This window comes from Takifugu rubripes, chromosome 1 (genome assembly GCF_901000725.2).
Source record: "Takifugu rubripes chromosome 1, fTakRub1.2, whole genome shotgun sequence".
NCBI lineage: Eukaryota > Metazoa > Chordata > Actinopteri > Tetraodontiformes > Tetraodontidae > Takifugu > Takifugu rubripes.
In genome coordinates this window covers 29,120,489-29,140,075 of record NC_042285.1, presented here as the reverse complement: position 1 = coordinate 29,140,075, position 19,587 = coordinate 29,120,489, and the positions used below count along the sequence as shown (strand labels likewise).

The 19,587-nt window shown below is 51.0% G+C and overlaps 3 protein-coding genes across 3 annotated transcripts in view; 1 reads left to right on the top strand and 2 right to left on the bottom strand.

Annotated features, from left to right (window-relative positions):
* sucla2 (succinate-CoA ligase ADP-forming subunit beta) overlaps positions 1-9,621 on the bottom strand; it is an 11,199-nt gene extending 1,578 nt beyond the window's left edge. Inside the window, exons 1-10 of the mRNA XM_029845630.1 lie at positions 9,470-9,621; positions 8,523-8,682; positions 8,059-8,158; positions 7,606-7,768; positions 6,839-6,967; positions 1,779-1,917; positions 867-1,028; positions 570-712; positions 298-418; positions 1-28 (exon numbers count right to left, since the gene is read on the bottom strand). The exon at positions 1-28 is cut by the window's left edge and continues 61 nt beyond it. Coding sequence (XP_029701490.1) covers positions 1-28; positions 298-418; positions 570-712; positions 867-1,028; positions 1,779-1,917; positions 6,839-6,967; positions 7,606-7,768; positions 8,059-8,158; positions 8,523-8,682; positions 9,470-9,619 — 1,295 coding nt within the window. The 5' untranslated portion in view covers positions 9,620-9,621. The remainder of the gene's footprint in view (positions 29-297; positions 419-569; positions 713-866; positions 1,029-1,778; positions 1,918-6,838; positions 6,968-7,605; positions 7,769-8,058; positions 8,159-8,522; positions 8,683-9,469) is intronic.
* Positions 9,622-11,809: 2,188 nt separating this feature from the next.
* med4 (mediator complex subunit 4) lies at positions 11,810-15,070 on the bottom strand. Its single transcript, XM_003976685.3, has 7 exons — positions 14,997-15,070; positions 14,784-14,850; positions 14,285-14,455; positions 13,605-13,662; positions 13,456-13,542; positions 12,983-13,114; positions 11,810-12,458 (listed from the first exon to the last, which is right to left on the bottom strand). The coding sequence occupies exons 1-7, from the start codon at positions 15,068-15,070 to the stop codon at positions 12,286-12,288; spliced, it is 762 nt and encodes a 253-aa protein (XP_003976734.1). The 3' UTR covers positions 11,810-12,285.
* Positions 15,071-15,405: 335 nt separating this feature from the next.
* On the top strand, positions 15,406-17,896 carry LOC101074381 (integral membrane protein 2B). The gene is made up of 7 exons (XM_003976684.3): positions 15,406-15,763; positions 16,418-16,549; positions 16,734-16,796; positions 16,912-17,055; positions 17,145-17,255; positions 17,377-17,527; positions 17,682-17,896. The coding sequence occupies exons 1-7, from the start codon at positions 15,680-15,682 to the stop codon at positions 17,768-17,770; spliced, it is 774 nt and encodes a 257-aa protein (XP_003976733.1). The 5' UTR covers positions 15,406-15,679; the 3' UTR covers positions 17,771-17,896.
* The last annotated feature ends 1,691 nt before the right edge of the window (positions 17,897-19,587 follow it).

The following is a 19,587-nucleotide window of genomic DNA, read 5'->3' as shown; positions in this document are numbered from 1 at the left end:
AGAGCTTTGGCGTCGTCCACTCGGGTCCCTTGAGATTCAACAATAAACCCGTCAGGCTGCAGAACAACGTGCACACCCTTTTGTCACATGCACTATTGTATCTTTAAAGTTCATGTGCCCCACGTGACCCTTCAATCGAACAGGAGACAGCAGAGCCAGGACTTCATTTCCCATGAGCCTCTGCTGTTGTCGGCCAGCTCCGTGTTTGTTACCTGACACCTTCATCAGCTGCACCTGGAGGAGTAACGGCTGCGGGGGGGGGGGATGATCCGGGGGGGGGGGATGGGGGGGGTGTACCTTGCAACCGGACCACAATGGGGATCTTCAGGTCCAGGTCTCTCACAGCCATGATGATCCCCTGGGCGATGACATCACACCTCATGATGCCTCCAAAGATGTTGACCAGGATGGCCTGAACCTGAGGACCCCCCCCCACACACACACGCACGCACACACACACACGCACACACACACACACACACACACACACACACACACACACACACACACACTTAATGGTGCACGGACAAAGACCTAGCGTGGTCACGCGTTCACTCTGCTCTTCTCACCTTCTTGTCAGACGTGATGAGTTTGAAGGCTTCAGTCACTTGATGAGCTGTAGCTCCGCCCCCCACATCCAGGAAGTTGGCGGGCGTGCCGCCGTGCAGCTTGATGATGTCCATGGTGGCCATGGCCAGTCCAGCGCCGTTGACTGCAGAGGACACGTGGTCAAACATCACCTGAAGGTCTCTACAGAACCACACGGTTCTTCTGCCTGTTCCTCTCTGACAGCGAACACATCGTCTCCACTGGGACTGATCAGTAAGAAGAACCGCTAGAACCACATCCGCCTGGACCTGACTGACCCAGACAGCCGATGGTTCCATCCAGTCCGATATAGTTGAGGTCAGCCTTGGCGGCCTGCTGGTCCCGGGGGTCCTCCTGGCTCCAGTCGCGCAGGTCGAACACCTTCTTCTGACGGTACTCTGCGTTGGAGTCGAAGTTGATCTTCGCATCCATGCACATGACTGCAGGTGAGAGGGGCAGAGGTGACCCGGGGCCAGGACCAGGGCTGGAGCCAGGGCTGGAGCCAGGGCTGGAGCCAGGGCTGGAGCCAGGGCTGGAGCCAGGGCTGGAGCCAGGCTGGAGCCAGGGCTGGAGCCAGGCTGGAGCCAGGGCTGGAGCCAGGCTGGAGCCAGGGCTGGAGCCAGGCTGGAGCCAGGCTGGAGCCAGGCTGGAGCCAGGGCTGGAGCCAGGGCTGGAGCCAGGCTGGAGCCAGGGCTGGAGCCAGGCTGGAGCCAGGCTGGAGCCAGGCTGGAGCCAGGCTGGAGCCAGGCTGGAGCCAGGGCTGGAGCCAGGGCTGGGTGGGTGGGTGTGTGAGTGTGAGGGTGAGTGTGTGTGGGTGGGTGAGTGTGAGGGTGGGTGAGTGTGAGTGGGTGAGTGTGTGAGTGTGTGTGAGTGTGAGTGGGTGTGTGTGTGTGTGAGTGTGTGTGAGTGTGAGGGTGGGTGAGTGTGAGTGGGTGTGGGTGAGTGTGTGTGTGTGTGTGAGTGTGAGTGTGTGAGTGTGTGTGTGTGGGTGTGTGTGTGGGTGTGTGTGTGAGTGTGTGAGTGTGTGTGTGTGGGTGTGTGTGTGTGTGTGTGTGTGAGTGTGTGTGAGTGGGTGTGGGTGAGTGTGTGTGTGAGTGTGTGTGTGGGTGTGTGTGGGTGAGTGGGTGAGTGTGTGGGTGTGTGTGTGTGTGTGTGAGTGTGTGTGTGTGTGTGTGTGTGAGTGTGTGTACCCATGCCAGACGAGTCCTCCACCATGGGATTGATTTCCACCATGGAAGCATCATACTTGATGAACAGCTCGTAGAGCTTCACCATGTTCTCTGCTGCTTCATTCACCAACAATGGAGGGAATCCCATCTTCTCAGCAACCTACACACACACACACACACAGATACACACACACCCACACACACACACTGTTGGGAGGACTCTCATGGACATAAAACCTCATCATAACATCTCAACTATCACTTTATCTTAAGTTAAACCAACTCTAAATCAAATCAATCTTTATTTATATAGCGTCTTATACAATCAAAATTGTTTCAAGGCGCTTTCCAGAATCCCAGGGCCTGACCCCAGACAAGCAACAGTGGCAAGGAAAAACTCCCCTTTAACAGGAAGAAACCTTGAGCAGGACCAGGCTCATGTAGGGGGACCCTCCTGCTGATGGCCGGCTGGGTAAAGAGAGAGGAGAGGAGGGAGGACAGGTAGAGGATAGAATAGGTAGGAGAGGAGAGGGGTAGAGGAGAGGAGAGGTAGAGTGAAGGGGAGGTAGAGGAGAGGAGAAGGAGGAGGAGGGGAGAGAGGAGAGGAAAGAAGAGGAGAGGAGAGGAGAGGAGAGGAGAGGAGAGGAGAGGAGAGGAGAGGAGAGGAGAGGAGAGGAGAGGAGAGGAGAGGAGAGGATAGGAGGGAGAGGAGAGGCACAGAGCACAGAAACACACACAAAAAATATACACAATCGCTTCAACGGGGCCGGCGGTCATTATGCAGCTCCGATGGCAGTGATACCTGCAAATAGATAGAGGGGGGGGGTGGGGTGAAGCAGAAAAACTACACAAGAATCAGCATAACTAGTCTGCTTGATGAGGAGAGGAAAGGAGAGGAAAGGAGAGGAAACCATGACCCAGTGGAGTGACAGAGGCCTGTCAGGTGATCATGTTTCCGGACCCCGGCAGCCTTGGCCTATAACAGCATAACTAAGATGTGACCTAATGATTAGACGACCCCCTAAGTATGATAATTTGTCTGTCTATGATAGTAACTGGAACTACTGAATTAGTAACAGTAAGCTTTTTCAAAGAGGTAGGTTTTGAGTCTGATCTTAAGAGTAGCGATGGAGTCAGCCTCCCGTACCTGGACAGGGAGCTGGTTCCAAAGCAGGGGGGCCTGGTAGCTAAATGCTCGGCCCCCCATTCTACTCCTAGAAACTCTGGGAACCACAAGTAGACCAGCATTCTGAGAGCGGAGCGGTCTATTGGGCTGATAGGGTATCACTAGCTCCTCCAGGTAGGATGGAGCTAGGCCTCTGAGGACCTTGTAGGTCAGAAGAAGGGTTTTAAAAGTTATTCTAAATTTAACGGGCAGCCAATGAAGCGACGCCAGTACAGGACTTATGTGATCTCTTTTGTCAATACCTGTCAGAACTCTGGCTGCAGCATTTTGGATCAACTGGAGGCTTCTTAAAGAGTTGTTTGGACACCCTGATAATAAAGAATTACAGTAGTCCAGCCTGGAAGTAACAAATGCATGGACTAACTTTTCAGCATCAGGCTGCATCAGTAGCTTCCTGATCTTTGAGATGTTCCTCAAATGAAAAAAGGCACTTCTAGAGACTAATTTAATGTGTGAGTTGAAGGAGAGATTTTGATCAAAAGTTACTCCTAGATTCCTCACAGAGAGACTAGATGTTAATGAGATACCATCTAGAGTGATCATGTGATCTAATCTATCCCTGAGAGGTTCAGGACCAAACACCATGACCTCAGTTTTTCCTGGGTTAAGGAGGAGGAAATTTGAAGACATCCAGGACTTTATGTCTTTAAGACAGGTCTGGAGCTTCACTAACTTCTCTGTCTCCTCGGGTTTCATGGATAAATAGAGCTGAGTGTCATCAGCATAACAATGAAAATTTATCCCATGCTGCCGAATAATGTTCCCTAAGGGAAGCATGTACAATGTGAAGAGGATTGGTCCGAGTACGGAACCTTGAGGAACTCCATGGCTAACCCTACTGTATGAGGAGGGAACACCATGGACATGGGCAAACTGGTATCTATCAGATAAGTATGATCTAAACCAGTCTAGTGCTGTCCCTTTAATCCCAATCACATGTTCCAGTCTCTGTAACAGGATGCTGTGATCAACTGTATCAAAAGCAGCACTGAGGTCCAGCAGAACCAGCATAGAGACCAGTCCATGATCGGAAGCTATGAGAAGATCATTAGTGACTTTAAGAAGTGCTGTTTCTGTGCTGTGGTGAGCTCTAAAGCCTGACTGAAACATCTCAAACAGACTGTTCCTCTGCAGGTGCTCCAGTAACTGAGTCACCACCACCTTCTCTAGAACTTTAGAGATAAAAGGAAGGTTGGATATTGGCCTATAATTTGCCAAGACATCAGGATCCAGTGATGGTTTTTTAAGCAACGGCTTAATCACTGCCACCTTGTAGGACCGGGGTACATAACCTGACACTAAAGAACCATTGATCTGGTCCAGGATAGAACTGCCTATCAGTGGTAGAACATCCTTCAACAGGTGTGTTGGGATGGGATCTAAAAGACACGTAGTGGTCTTGGATTTCTGAATTAGCGATGACGCCTCAGAAAAATATATAGGGCTGAAGGAGCTTAAGGGCTCGTTGGAGACCCTGCATGTTCCCACAGTCGGCACATCTGGTGATGGTCCAGTTGTAGGGATGGCCTGGTTAGCTTTCTCTCTGATAGCTAGAACTTTATCAGTGAAGAAGCTCATGAAGTCTTCACCACTAAGGGAAGAAGGGATACGTGGATCTAAAACACTGTGACTCTTGGTTAATTTGGCCACAGTGCTGAAGAGAAACCTGGGGTTGTTCTTATTTTCCTCAATTAAAGAAGAAAAATAAGCTGTTCTAGCATTGCGAAGGGCCTTTTTGTATACTAATAGACAGTCTTTCCAGGCTACATGATAGCTGTCTATCTTACAAGAATGCCACTTCCTTTCCAGTCTTCGCACTTTCTGCTTGAGGGTCCTGATATGTGAATTATACCAGGGGGCACACCTCCTCTGATTTACTATTTTCTTTTTCAGGGGGGCAACAGAATCAAGCGTGATTCTCAGTGAGGTTGCTGCACCTTCAGCAATAGAGTCAACCTCAGCAGGGCTAAGATTATAATGATTGATCCCTGGGGAAACACACGGTGGTCCTGGGATCAGCACAGGGATCACTTCCTTAAACTTAGCTACAGCATTATCTGAAAGACATCTGCTATAGTAAGACTTTGTTCTGAGCATAGAAGAATCCTTAATCATAAATGTAAAAGTGATCAAAGAGTGGTCTGACAGGACTGGGTTCTGAGGGAACACTGACACATGTTCTACCTCAACACCATAAGTCAGAACTAGATCTAGGGTGTGGTTAAAGCTGTGAGTTGGTTGGTTTATCTGCTGGAGGAAACCAACTGACTCAAGTAATGAAATGAAGCCATTTCTAAAGCTGTCGTTTATAACGTCCATATGGATGTTAAAGTCTCCAATGATAATGACTTTTTCCGTTCTAAGGACCAAGTCAGATAAGAAGTCAGAGAACTCAGACAGGAACTCTGAATGTGGCCCAGCAGGGGGCCGATATACAACTGCAAACAGAAGTGGCTTTTCTGTCCTCCAGTTCAGATGAGTGATGCCAAGAGTCAGGCTTTCAAATGAACTGAAGCTATGTTTTGGTCTGGGATTAATTAATAACTTGGAGTGATAGATTGCTGCCACTCCCCCTCCTCGACCAGTAACCCGTGGAATATGATAATTAAGATGGGTAGGAGGAGTAGATTCATTTAAGGTAACATACTCCTCCTCCTGAAGCCAGGTCTCAGTAAGACAAAATAAATCGATGTGATGATCCGCTATCAGGTCGTGCACTAACAGGGATTTACACAAAAGAGATCTAATATTTAACAGTCCACACTTAATTGTGATATTAGTTTCTCCAACTTGTGCTTCAGTATTAATTTTAATAAGATTTTGGTGATTGACCGCTCCCCTGCTCTGTGCTTGGTGAATTTTTAACCGTGGAACAGAGACTACCTCTATAGTGTTAAATATGTTATTGTTGGTGGATGAGGGTTCTAAGGAAGCAGCAGAGAGGTGTGTAAGACTACAACTCTGCATCCTGGTCTGGACCCTGGATTGTCAGGTCACTTTGGGTCTAATAAAATTAGCCAGATTACTAGAAATGAGAGAAGCGCCATCTCGAGTGGGATGGACACCGTCTCTCCTAATCAGACCAGGTTTTCCCCAGAAGGTGCTCCAATTGTCTATAAAGGCCACCTGGTTATCGGGGCACCACCGTGACAGCCAGCGACGAAGCGATGACATGCGGCTAAACATCTCATCGCTGGCCAAGATTGGGGAGGGGACCAGAGAATGCTACGGAGTCCGACATCGTTTTTGCGTAACTCTAACCTGAAACCTCAAACACACCTCAGACAAAATATCCGTGACAAAGTGTGTGTGTGTGTGCACACACACTTCTGATGTTTGATCAAAGGTTAACGGGTTTTTTGAGGCAACGCCACCTGCTGGGCGTCAGACAGAGCATCATGAGCCGACCTTTGACCTTCTGGAAACACAGCAGCGTTACGGACACAGTGGTCCTGCACCAGGATACAGGTGCATCCTGCTCATTAGAAGACCACCAGAGACCACGTCAGAGGAGTCTCACCTGGCTGAGGACACGTCTGGAGGAAGATCAGAGCAGCTGGAGTCCAAGCTGCTGGAGCTCCAGTCAATGATGGTTTGGAACCAGTGTGGTTCCTCAGGTCAAAGGTCAGCGCAGCTTTGCTAGCAGAGCTGCCCAAGCCTCATGGGACAATATCAAAGGCCAGTCTTTGAGCTCAGCTGATAGGTATCATTCATGAATTATTAACATTTATAAACTTCATTTCATCAGTATTTCAGCCTTGTTGGTCATTTCTATCATCAGCTCTTGATTCCTTCTTCTCCTGTTTCTAATCTGTTGTGTGGACCTTCTGTCTCCCAGAGGACACCAGGACATTTTCAGCCCACACCACACACGTGCACGTGCACACACACGCACCCTAACAGCCTGCTCCATCTTGATGCCCTCCACGATGTCGATGGGCTCCTTCACGATGGCGTCTGGATTCTCTGCTGCGACATCTTCGATGTTCACCCCCCCCTGTGAGCTACCGATCAGAACAGGACCCTGCGGGAGACAGGAAGTATGCATCATGGTTAGGGGTGACACGGCTTATGGGGTTAGGGTTAGCAACAACATCCTGGTTCTGTTAAGAAAGCAGCCTAGCGGTGAAAGTGGGTCGCACGCCCCCTAATGGCAGAGCGCCGCGCTGCAACAAGAAGAAGCGGCTAAAAGTGTCTCGGACAACTGAACTGTAGGCTAGAGCGGCAGATCATTAGCACGTCTCTGATGAGACCTCGTTTACATGGAAGATACGAGTCAAAGAGGGTGTTAGCCTAGCTGATATTTCCTCTGGCTCGATCACCGCTGGATCAAGATCTGGATCTCAGCCATCCAAAGACGTTAGCTTGGTTGAGAGCGGAAGCCGCGTTCCTCTCCTTCCTTTGCTCAGTGTACCTGGCGTGTCCCCCACATGCCGTCTCCAGAGCATCGTCCCCCATAATGTCCTCAGAACTCGTCACTATGGATCCCAGTTTCATGAGTTTGACTCCAGGTGTTTAAACAAAAGGAGCGCACAAACCCCTGTTGTACGTTAGCTAACAATGTTAGCCGCCATCAGCAAACACAGCAGCTTTCAGCCTTTGATCAGATTTAATGGAAATGTGTCCTTTCTTTCTTCAGTTTCAGCCCTCGCTGCGTCTCACCTGGTAGGATCTCTCCATTGTGATAGCGAAGTAGTACTCTCTGCGTGGGTACCTGCGCTCACAGATGAACACCTGGTTACAGATGCGACCTGCCTCTCCAGTCTGTTTGGTGTAGAGCTTTCGACCAATCATCTGAGAGCTGATGTCCCTGGCTTCTTCAGGCCTGGAGGAGGAAGACAACAGCTTGGAAGGTTTTCTGGAGGAACCCAGCAGAAGATACCTCCACATCGTGGACTCTAACAGCGGCAAACATAATTATTTAGCATTTGAAATGACAATTTTTGAGAGTAAAATAAGATCATGGAAACAAAGTACACGTGCAGATTTGACGGCCGGCCGAGAGAGAAGCTACCAGAAGCTCCCAGAAGCTACCAGAGTGGCACCGGCTGACGTTTCCCAACAGAGAAACAGGAAGTGAAGCTGCTGTGACTCAGATGTTCCAGGTTGACTTACGAGTAGACAATCCTGACGCCGCCCTTCAGGCCGCCCTCAAACGTCCCCTTCCCTCTGCCTCCAGCCAGGACCTGGGCTTTGACCACCAAGTCCTTCGAACCTTTAGCCGCGTGCACACACACACACACACACACACACACACACACTAATTATACAATATTAAGATTGTCGGTGAAAGACCTGATGACAGGAGATGTGTGTAAATTATAACATAGTGGGCCACTAGCGCAGTGAAGCAGAAAGCTATGTTTAGCCTGGGGTGGGGGTGGGGTGGGGGTCTATTTAAAATGCACCAAGACGACCACAGAAGACCAGGTTGGCAGCCAAAAGTATTTGGACACACGCTGACACGATCCCAGGTGCAGCCATGACTGAAAACCTGATCTGGAGTCAGTGCGCCGGTTCGGATTCGGCTGCCGATCCAAACTTTAAGGCTCAAGGGTGCACAGGTGAGGCTCACTCACCGATCTGCTTGGCCACAGCATACGCCTCGTCAGAGGAGCTGGCCACCTTCCCAACCGGCACAGAGATGCCCACCTCGCTCAGCAGCCCGATGCTCATGTACTCATGCAGCGAAAGGTTCCTCCTCTGCTGCTGGCCCCCCATCCAAGAAGCAGCCAGAACCTGGACCAGCAGGGTGAAGGGAAAACACGGTGGTTTGACATCAACGGTTAAGCATAAATGCACCAAAACAGAGCAGCTGGCCGATACAACGACCCGTTCCAAACTGGTTTCAGACTGGAAGCTTGATGGACATTAGGATAATCACACGCTGATGTCCAACACTTCACAGGTTTGGAGTCAGACGTCAAAACACATTTCATGCTAGCAGCTGTGACGACTTTTAACAGATTTGGGTTTGTCTGAAGCTTCGGAAAGGCCCAAAACTAGTGGACCCACTTGGTCAAAGCTGCAGTTTAAAACAGGACTAATTAAGCTTCAGATGGAAGACGGCCAGCTGGACCAGCTGGACCAGATGGGACAGTGTCCAGACTGAGGATGAGAAGCCAGAGTCGACAGGAACGTCCCGCTCCGGTCCAAGGGCCAGTTCGGTATTGACCATAAAGAGGAAACAACCAGGAACCTTTTCGATATGTCGAAACCTTGAAAAATCTATTCCACTTTTCTATTTATATCATCAAAGAAACAAAACAGCTCGTACAAATTAAAACAGAGAGAACACTGAGTTGTATTTAAATGGCCTCAACAGAGCCGCGGAACACCAGGTTCTAGCTGGTTCGGTGATAGCAGGTCGGACTAGCATTTAGCCGTGTGCTAGTTCGCACCGACTCAGACTCAAATGTCAAATATGACCCTCAATGTTTTCGGTGGTTATAAAGGTCTGAGAGCAAACCCGACTGGGTCCGCCTGGATCGAAGGCAATTTTTCATTTTGGGTGAAACAACTTTACCTTTGAAGTAGAATTCAGGGTGTTTCTGGTCCCCGAGTTTCTCAGGCTAGCCGACAGTCGGCCGCAGATCAGGGACGCCGCCATGTCTGCTCTGGGAGGAGGCTCACCGCGCATGCGCATGTCTGCTCTGGGAGGAGGCTCACCGCGCATGCGCATGTCTGCTCTGGGAGGGAGGCTCACCGCGCATGCGCATGTCTGCTCTGGGAGGGAGGCTCACCGCGCATGCGCATGTCTGCTCTGGGAGGAGGCTCACCGCGCATGCGCATGTCTGCTCTGGGAGGGAGGCTCACCGCGCATGCGCATGTCTGCTCTGGGAGGGAGGCTCACCGCGCATGCGCATGTCTGCTCTGGGAGGAGGCTCACCGCGCATGCGCATGTCTGCTCTGGGAGGGAGGCTCACCGCGCATGCGCATGTCTGCTCTGGGAGGGAGGCTCACCGCGCATGCGCATGTCTGCTCTGGGAGGGAGGCTCTCTGCGCATGCGCATGTCTGCTCTGGGAGGGAGGCTCACCGCGCATGCGCATGTCTGCTCTGGGAGGGAGGCTCTCTGCGCATGCGCATGTCTGCTCTGGGAGGGAGGCTCACCGCGCATGCGCATGTCTGCTCTGGGAGGGAGGCTCACCGCGCATGCGCATGTCTGCTCTGGGCGGGAGGCTCTCTGCGCATGCGCATGTCTGCTCTGGGAGGGAGGCTCACCGCGCATGCGCATGTCGGAGGCCGCGATCACACAAACAAAAAAGTTGAACCAGTGGATTTTGCGAGTTTTACTCAGAAGCTTCTTCTGCTTCTTCCTGCTTGGTTCAATGATGACTCCCACTGCAGCTGCTTCTTTTGTGGAAAGCTAGAACACATCATGAAAAACACTGTTTTGACTAACTAGCATTAAAAAATTGTTCCAGCCAATTTACCTTGAAAGTTTTGTTGAAGGTGCACAGTTAGAATGGTATTCTGTTCTGAACTCTAAGGACATTCTGTTGAAACACAAGTCCTTTTCATTGGGACTTTAATAGCACCAGAATGTGAGCATTATTGGAGCAGTCCCATCTGGTTATTTAGAGCTGAACAGAGAGCAGGAAGTCAACCATTGTCCCTGTTGTCACACAGCCCAGTAGTTTAACCAGCAACAGCAGAAACGCAACATTAATTAGACTCCTGTTAAAAAAGGCATGTTATTACAGGCATGTTATTACAGGCATGTTATTACACCTCGCTAGGAACGCTGTGACTGGAGGAAGGTCTGGCTGTTACCCAACTGTTACCTGTTAACTAGTCAAGTTCAGGAACTTTTGTCAGAAATAATTCATAGATTTTAGCCATCCAATCATCATATAGTTATTAGATTTGATTTGATAGATCGATTAAATGTCTCAAAACATGATATAAAGGTGAGGAAATTAATAAGCTAATCTTTATGCCAAAAATTGAAAAGTCTAAATCTATCTTTGTTGGTTACAAAGAGATCTTTCTATGAGGGGTGGAATCTTCCTTCCAGGATGGATGATCTATTATTGTATAATTCTTTATTATCAGGGTGTCCAAACTCCTCTTTAAGAAGCCTCCAGTTGATCCAAAATGCTGCAGCCAGAGTTCTGACAGGTATTGACCAGAGGTCACATGACTCCTGTACTGGCGTCTCTTTATTGGCTGCCCGTTAAATTTAGAATCATTTTTAAAACCCTCCTCCTGACCTACCAGGTCCTCAGAGGCCTAGCTCCATGCTACCTGGAGGAGCTAGTGACACCTGACCATCTAATTATGAAGTTAACCTCTTAGTTCTGCTGCTATAGGCCGAGACTGTCGGGGTCCAGAACCATGATCACCTGATCACCAGGATGCTGGAACCCTGCTGGGTCATGGTCTCCTCTCCTCTCCTCCCCTCTCACCACCTCTCTCTCTCCTCCTCCCCCTCCTCTTCTCTCCTCTCCTCTTCCCTCCCCTTCCCAACTCACCTCTCCCCTTCCCTCCCCCTCTCCCCTTCCCCCTCCTCCCCTTCCCTCCCCCCTCCTCTCCTTCCCCTCCCACCACCTCTCTCTCTCCTCCTCCCCCTCCTCTTCTCTCCTCTTCCCTCCCCTTCCCCTCTCCTCCTCCCCTTCCCTCCCCCCTTTCCCCTCCCTCCCCTCCCCTCCCACCACCTCTCTCTCCTCCTCCCCTCCCACCACCTCTCTCTCTCCCCCTCCCCCTCCTCTTCTCTCCTCTTCCCTCCCCTCCCCCTCCCCCCTCCTCTCCTTCCCCTCCCCTCCCACCACCTCTCTCTCCTCCTCCCCCTCCCCTCCTTCCCTCCCCCCTTTCCCCTCCCCCCTCCTCTCCTTCCCCTCCCCTCCCCTACCAAGAGGACACATGTTTAAACCCCTCACAGCTCAGCTCATTTATTGAGTATTTAATTATTTTTCATACAAACACATTTTAGAGGCACATTAATGTAACATTTGAGTGGCAGAAGAACGTGGTGGTCGCCGCTGTGCAGTGGTGCCATCGCACCATCAGCCTGACGTCTCCTGTTGCCCCGAGCAACTGAGAACGGACACATCAGCCGTCGTCAAGTCAAACAGAGCAAAACTCTTCTCTTGTTTTGTACAAATCAAAGAGAAGAAGTTAGTTCAGCTGTCCTGTGGTGAGTGGTTCAGAGGGCCCCCTCACACACACACACTCACGCCCCCTCACACACACACACTCACGCCCCCTCACACACACACACTCACTCACCCTCACACACACACACTCACTCTCCCTCACACACACACACACACACACCGTCCCTCACCCACACACACTCTCCCTCACCCACACACACTCACGCCCCCTCACACACACAGCGGTCAGTCTGAATCACTGCTGCTGCTGGACGAGTCGGTTGACATGGCCTCCACGTCGTCCTCGTTCTCCTTGTTATGTCCAGGTGGATCCAGGCCAAAGTCGTTGCCGTGGTGAGGAGGGAGGATTCCCACTGACATGTCAGAGGACTGCCAGGGGTAGTGAGGCGTCAGGACGTCTGAGGAGAGGACGCAGGTCAGTGAACAGCAGAGCTTCATGTCCTTCACCATCAGATTCTCCTCTGCTTCTGCTCAGCTGTCAATATTAATGTTTGACAGCGGGAACAGCGACACCTGGTGGCAGCTGACTCCACTTTACAAGATGAATTCACTGCTGAAAAAACCTGCTCATCAGTGTAACTGTGAGCCAACTAGTCTCCTGGGATCTGGAGCGGCTTTTGTTGGACCTACGTCTGTGACACTTCGGAGATGCAAGTAACCCCTCCAAAAAGTCTCAATCCCACATCCTCAACCCAAGAGGCGCCCCCACAGCACCGATCCAACCCAAGGGGTGGCTTAAGCTCACAGGACCGATAGTTGTCTCAGTTTGAACATAAACATTCACCAACGTTCACTTGTTCTCAGAGAGCCACCTGCTGTGATGGTTCAGTCTCCATCTGTATGTCACCGTGTTGATCTAAGTGATTTAAAGTGACTAAACCAAAACAGAGTCCTGCCCACAGCGGTTCTGAGAGGGGCTCACCTGGTAGCCGCCCAGCGGCCAGGGCGTCTCCCGGCAGGTGCCCGTTCATACCATTGGACGGCAGGTTGGCCATGTGGCCTAACAAGCCGCTTCGCATCTCCAGGTCCGTCGGGTAGGGTCGGCGAGGATCACCTGAGGACCCAGGTGTTAAAACATCGTAGAACAGGTGAAATAATCTCTGTAAAAGCTCCTAAAAACACTGAAGCCAAAGTTCCTGTTTCATTATAGAGTCAAGGTGTTCCACCTTTACAGAAAACAGCTCCAGTAAGGTTGGCAAATGGACGCGGTTACATTTGGGCAAGAATATGTCAACGTCTGTGGTTTATTCTGTGGGACTGTATTCTGGTCACGTCCATGTGGAGCGCAGCACCCAGGTAGGGTTTCACCACAGCGTTGCAGACACAGGCGCATCACTCCCTGGGAACTGACGCTGCTAGTTCACCTGCTGAAGTACCGGAGACTTTGGTTCCTACCTGGGACCCAGTTGAGGGGTGCACACACAGCATTGCTGGCGCTGATTCTGTGAGCATACTTGATGATTTCCTCTGAGGAGATGTTTCCTGCAGACAGAAAAGGCGGTGAGTCGACAGAGGAGGTGGAGCTTGGAGCACAGGTGTCTCACCTTTTCTTGCTTTGTCAATCGATTTCAGCTTCTCTTTGGCCTGATACACGGCTGTTGCCTAGAAACCAAGATTGTGTGTCATATCTCTGTGCCACCATGCTCAGAAACACAGATTATTCACTTACAGCTACACAGCCTTTTAAACCGAGCATTTGGGGGTCGGGCACCTTGCTCAAGGGTACCGAGGCGGTACTCAGGTGTCCTGCAACCCCAACATCATGCAATGGTCCACAGCTGCGCCCTGAACTCAGAGCCCGCCACCACCAGCTCAGCCGCTCCAGGTTGAGCAAGAAAATAAGTCCAAACTATTTGTTGCTCTTTTTTTACCGGAGCTTTTGTTGAGAATCACAGCCTGGTTCTTTTGGGCCAAAACAGTTTGGTGGAGTTTGCACCTTTCTTTTACACGAGAACCGTGCTGGAGTGAAGGGTTTTGAGACCGCTACCGTTTTTGCATCCGCATTACTCTTTAAAAAAGAGGTTTGTTTTCACCACCAAGCATTAGTGCGCATGTTACACATGGTACACCACTGTGTCACTAGTGGCCTAGCATGCTCACGACGTGTTGTTAGTGGTTCTCGTGGTTCCACGTGAACGTGCATCGTTTTCCCAGCGTCTCAGAGGTCTGAAGCTGCTCTCCTCCCGTTAGGGTTAGGGTGTCTGCTCAGGGAGGCACCACCCACCAGGATATGCTCGGCCTCCTTCAGCTGTTTCTGGAGCTGCTGGATGTCACTGTCTCTCTTCTCCACCTCCTTCTCCAGCACCTGCATCTCTTCATGAACCTTCCCCTGCTGCTGGGCCACCTCCATCAGCTCCTGGAACTCTGCATCCCTCTGCACCAGAAGTTCCAGGACCTCACACACACACACACACACACACACACACACTTACTTATCTTACATCCATCCCATTTCCACTCTGTATTTGCCTTTTCAACTGCTTAACCACACTTTTAACTGAAAAAATAAAAACAGCCACTCAGACCGTGGATATTGAGGATATTGAGGATATTGTATTTAATCATCACTGTGGTCAAACTACGAAATGATTTGACTCTACATCAATAAACCTAACATCTGAAATGAATCGGAGCCAAATTTACACCCTTTATATTTACAGTAAACATATTAATTCCGTCATCGGGGTTGTGTTAGCTGAGCCTGCGGCTGTCTGTGGGGGTACCTGGACGTCCTCCCCCGGCGGAGGCAGCTTCTGACTCCGGGATAACGCCAACATCTCGACCAGCTCCCTGAGAGACACGCAGGACGGACACCATGACTGCCAGCTAGCGCTACCTCTGTAGCGCCCAGGGTTGAATTCACCCCCAAAATAGGCGCAAACGGTCGGTGAGAAAGAGCCCCGCGACGAGAACCAAGCGGGGCTCTTTCGGTTTACCTGGATAAAACCTCCAGATCAGCCAGCGCAGACAGCAGCCGCTCTTTGGTGGACTTGTCCGCCGTCGTCGCCATGGCTAACCGACACAACCATGCGCTGCAGAACCGTCACGTCACCGCAAACCACGCCCCCGCGCAAACCACGCCCCCATACAAACCACGCCCACGCAACGCGAATTTTAAAATATTTGAAAAGCGTCAGAATCATGATTTCAACGCAGCATAACTGCGCTGTAGCGCGATATTTCAACGGAAATTTAAAAAGAAGGTCACATCGTTGATCTTTTATTCGTATTTTTTATTAGCCCCTTTCTTTGCGCTAACATTACAAGGTTTTTATGACCAGTTTCTTTGGAGAGGTGCTGGAAAAAGCGCAGTTGTCTGTGCGGTTTGCGTTTCCAGCAAACCTCAAACGTCTTCATGACTGGAGCTCACAGCATCTAAAGAGGAACCGGCCCCACCGTCCGCTTCCCCTAAAGAGGAACCGGCCCCACCGCCCGCTTCCGGCAGCCATGCCTTTATTGTGAAGTAAAGCCGGAAGTGCTGCCTGTTTTCGGGTGTCGCGCGACGTTCTGTCACAACAACAGAGCAGAGTTTGACGCCACTCGACAGAATTTTACGAACCTTTCACGTTGGAGCGAATTGTGTTTATTTCTTTGACTTGTGTTCATTGACGGTCTCAGGATGGTTAAAGTGTCCTTTAATTCCGCTCTGGGACGCAAAGAAATGCAGAAGGACGCAGAAATTCTTCTGCCGGAGGAGCAAAGTGTGAGTCGAAAATGGCCAAGCGACGCAGTTCTGAGAAAAGCTTCACTTTTGAGACATGCGCCATAACTGTCGACGAGTTCGGCGCGTTTCGGACTTGTTTCTGTGAAACTTCAAGGACTTTTGAGAGAGTTGTATGAGCTTTGGCTGGAGGATTCCGTGTTAATCAGAAATCCACGTTTAAGCCCGAAAACTTTGGACTTGTGGGCGGTTGGGAGTTAAACCTTCGACTCGGTCTCCCAAAAGCTCACAATTTAGAGTAAAACAGCAGTTTCCGGGTTTTCTTGTTTACATTTTGTGAAGCTCTTTTGTGAAGGATTTTCACGGAAACATGCTTGAACGCACATATCCATAAAAGTACCTTTGGAACCGGACCGACAGAACCGGTTTCTGTCGAATTTGTGTCGAAAGTAGGCAGAACCTCCGCGCATGCGCAGTAGCGGTGGGACTTTCATAAGCTTTTGCGCTCTGCGTCATAAATGATTGGCTTTTTCTCTGGAATATTAAGATATATATTATAAATAAGTAGTTTGGGCACTGAACTACTTTTAATGTGTCCAAGTAACGTGCGTGTGTGTGTGTGTGTGTGTACAGGGTATGAGAGCATTTTATTTGTGATTTGGGTCTGAACAATCTAGGAATCTGTTGTTTGTTTAGGGGGCTGAAGTTGCCGTGCCGACCGGTTCCCCGTCCCGGGCCTGGTGCTGGTGCATGTGTCTGGGCCTGGCCCTGATGCTGTCAGGGGTGGTGATCGGAGGGGTTTACCTGTACCACTACTACTTTACCGAGGTGAGTGTTCCCGCTTTAGTGTTGCAGCAGGGTTGGTCAGTCTTCTCGGTTACCATGGTAACCTCAGCTGGTTTTGGTGTGACTGGCTGTACTCACAATCCCGGAGTCGTCGCCAGACGGTTGAGGTCACGGGGGGTCACGGCGAGACCCAGCGCTCACCCTCTCACTTCATGTGTTCATCCAGGAGGAGCAGGTGTTCTTCTGTGGCATGAGATACCACGAAGAAGACTTCATGGTCAACGATGAGGTAGCAGAAGTGACCCGTTGCTTCCAGCATCTCTGTGGTCCTTTCCTGACCCATCACACACGTCCACGCCGGTGTGATGGAGCCGCGTGGCTGACTGGTTGTTATGGTTACGCAGGTGGACGAGCTGTCGCACCAGCAGCTGCTGCAGCTGCAGGAGAGAATTCAGATCCTGGAGAAGGAGCAGGTGGAGCTCGTCAACATCCCAGTGCCAGGATTTGGCGACGGAGACCCGGCCAAAATCGTCCATGACTTCCAGAGAGTGAGTGCGTGTGTTGGGCAGGACGTTCCAGCCTCAGAACCAGAACCAGAGCCAGTAGGTGATCCTGCTGTGCTGTGTCTCCCTACCAGAGCCTGACCGCCTACTACGACCAGAGCTTGGACAAGTGCTACGTCATCCCGCTCAACACCTCCATCGTCATGCCCCCCCGGGACCTGCTGGAGTTGCTGGTCAACATCAAGGTATCCACAGCACAGAAACTAGCTTGTCCATCAAAAAAAACACAAGAACTCATCCCAGATGTAGGAGAGACAGACGTTCCAGCAGGAGACGGCTGAACCCTCCCTCTGTGGTTGTTCTCAGGCCGGCACCTACCTGCCTCGGTCTTACCTGGTGCACGAGGAGATGGTGGTGACGGAGCGGCTGCAGCGCGTGGACCAGCTGGGCTCCTACATCTACAGCTTGTGCCGTGGCAAAGACACCTTCAAACTGCAGCGCCGGGACCACATCCTGGGTACCTTCCTAGTCCCGCTTATAGCAGAGTCTCTTTCTCAGGTCTCCAGGCTGCATCTCAGTGTTGTCCCTTCTTGGACCCGTGTGGGAGCTGCAGCTAGCGTAGCGTTAGCAGGCCTGGCCTGTTTCTGACTCCTCCCTCTGCTCCTCCACAGGGATGCAGAAACGGGACGTTCACAACTGCCGCAGGATTCGTCACTTTGAGAGTCACGTGGTGGTGGAAACTCAGATCTGTGAGCTGTGAGCAGCAGCAGCAGCCCCGGGGCTCTCTGTCCTCCACTGGCTGCCTGGCTGACTGCCTGACTGACTGGCTGCCTGCCTGAGTGACTGACTGCCTGCCTGACTGCCTGAGTGACTGACTGCCTGAGTGACTGACTGCCTGCCTGAGTGACTGACTGCCTGACTGAGTGACTGCCTGAGTGACTGACTGCCTGACTGAGTGACTGCCTGAGTGACTGACTGACTGACTGACTGACTGACTGCCTGACGGAGTGACTGCCTGACTGACTGCCTGACTGACTGACTGACTGACTGCCTGAGTGCCTGACTGACGGAGTGACTGCCTGACTGACTGCCTGACTGACGGAGTGACTGCCTGACTGACTGCCTGACTGACTGCCTGACTGACGGAGTGACTGACTGCCTGACTGCCTGACTGACGGAGTGACTGCCTGACTGACTGCCTGACTGACTGCCTGACTGACGGAGTGACTGACTGCCTGACTGACTGCCACAGGAGTACAGCGTGAGTACAGCGTGACTGTACGACCATCATCATCATCTTTTGATTAGCATCAGGCACAATTACAACTCTTGCTTTTGCAAACATTGTATCTGTTGTAGCTCTGTGTGTCTTTACCAACTGGAAATCAATCAAATGTGTGTGTGTGAGAGTGTGCGTGTGTGTCTGAGAGTGTGCGTGTGTGTCAGAGTGTGTGTGTGTGTGTGTGTGTGTGTTTACACCTTTGAGTCATTTCTGGCGTTACTAATTCATGTTGTGATTTCTTGCTCACACAAATTTCAACTAATAAAGTCTGACTGAGCTGTAATCTGCTTCAGTCGCCCCCTGCTGGCTGGTGGCTGTATAGCTGCCATCCCAGCATCTTCAGCAAATCCACTGTATAATCAGTTTAAATGTCCATTTTCCTTCCGATGTTTTGAGGTTGGAATTAAAATAAAGGGACGTAATAAGTGATGTGAATTGTGTGTTGCTGTTCTGTGGGTTTAAAGGACGAATCTGAGGACATGGTTCAAAAATGTGTCCTGTTCTAGAGACTTGTCCACCAGCTCCAGCTCCAGTTGACCTGACAGAAGGTCAGAAATGCTGGACTGAGCAGAGCATCAGGGAGCCACCGTCTCTCTCTCATGTGACTGAGTCGCACCTGGAGGACGGTGTCCCTCCGTCCCCCCGAGGACACTAAAGCTGGGACGCCAACAGAGGTCTGAAGGTGTCGCCGCTCCACCCATCGACAGACCCCGCCCCCTCACAAACATGGACGCAGTGGTTTTCTCCCTGGGGGCGTGATGGTGGGCGGGGCTACTGTAACCTTGCTGCCATTGTCAGATTCTGTCCTTCAGGTGGCGCTAATCTCGTTTATCAGATCAGAATCAAATCGGTCTTTATATAGCGTCTTATACAATCAAAATTGTCTCTAGACCCTCTCCAGAATCCCAGGGCCTGGCCCCAGACAAGCTACAGGGGCAGGAAAAACTCCCCTTTAACAGGAAGAAACCTTGAGTAGGACCAGGCTCATGTAGGGGGACCCTCCTGCTGATGGGGGGGGGGGGGGAGAGGAGAGGGAGGAGGGTAGAAGGATGGGAGGAGAGGGGGGAGGAGAGGGAGGAGGGGCTAAATGCTCGGCCCCCCATTCTACCCCTAGAGACTCTGGGGACCACCAGTAGACCAGCATTCTGAGAGCGGAGCGGTCTATTGGGCTGATAAGGTGTCACTAGCTCCTCCAGGTAGGATGGAGCTAGGCCTCTGAGGAGGTCAAAAGAAGGGTTTTAAAAATTATTCTAAATTTAACAGGCAGCCAATGAAGAGATGCCATTACAGGAGTC

Coding starts and splice junctions, on each gene's coding strand:
- med4 (XM_003976685.3), bottom strand. CDS start 15,070: ATGGCGACGACGGCGGACAAGTCCACCAAAGAGCGGCTGCTGTCTGCG. Junction 13,115..13,455: donor ACCCCTCAACTGGGTCCCAG/GTAGGAACCAAA, acceptor CTGGGTCCTCAG/GTGATCCTCGCCGACCCTAC. Junction 12,459..12,982: donor GGCCGCTGGGCGGCTACCAG/GTGAGCCCCTCT, acceptor TCCTCTCCTCAG/ACGTCCTGACGCCTCACTAC.
- LOC101074381 (XM_003976684.3), top strand. CDS start 15,680: ATGGTTAAAGTGTCCTTTAATTCCGCTCTGGGACGCAAAGAAATGCAG. Junction 16,797..16,911: donor ACTTCATGGTCAACGATGAG/GTAGCAGAAGTG, acceptor ATGGTTACGCAG/GTGGACGAGCTGTCGCACCA. Junction 17,256..17,376: donor AGTTGCTGGTCAACATCAAG/GTATCCACAGCA, acceptor GGTTGTTCTCAG/GCCGGCACCTACCTGCCTCG.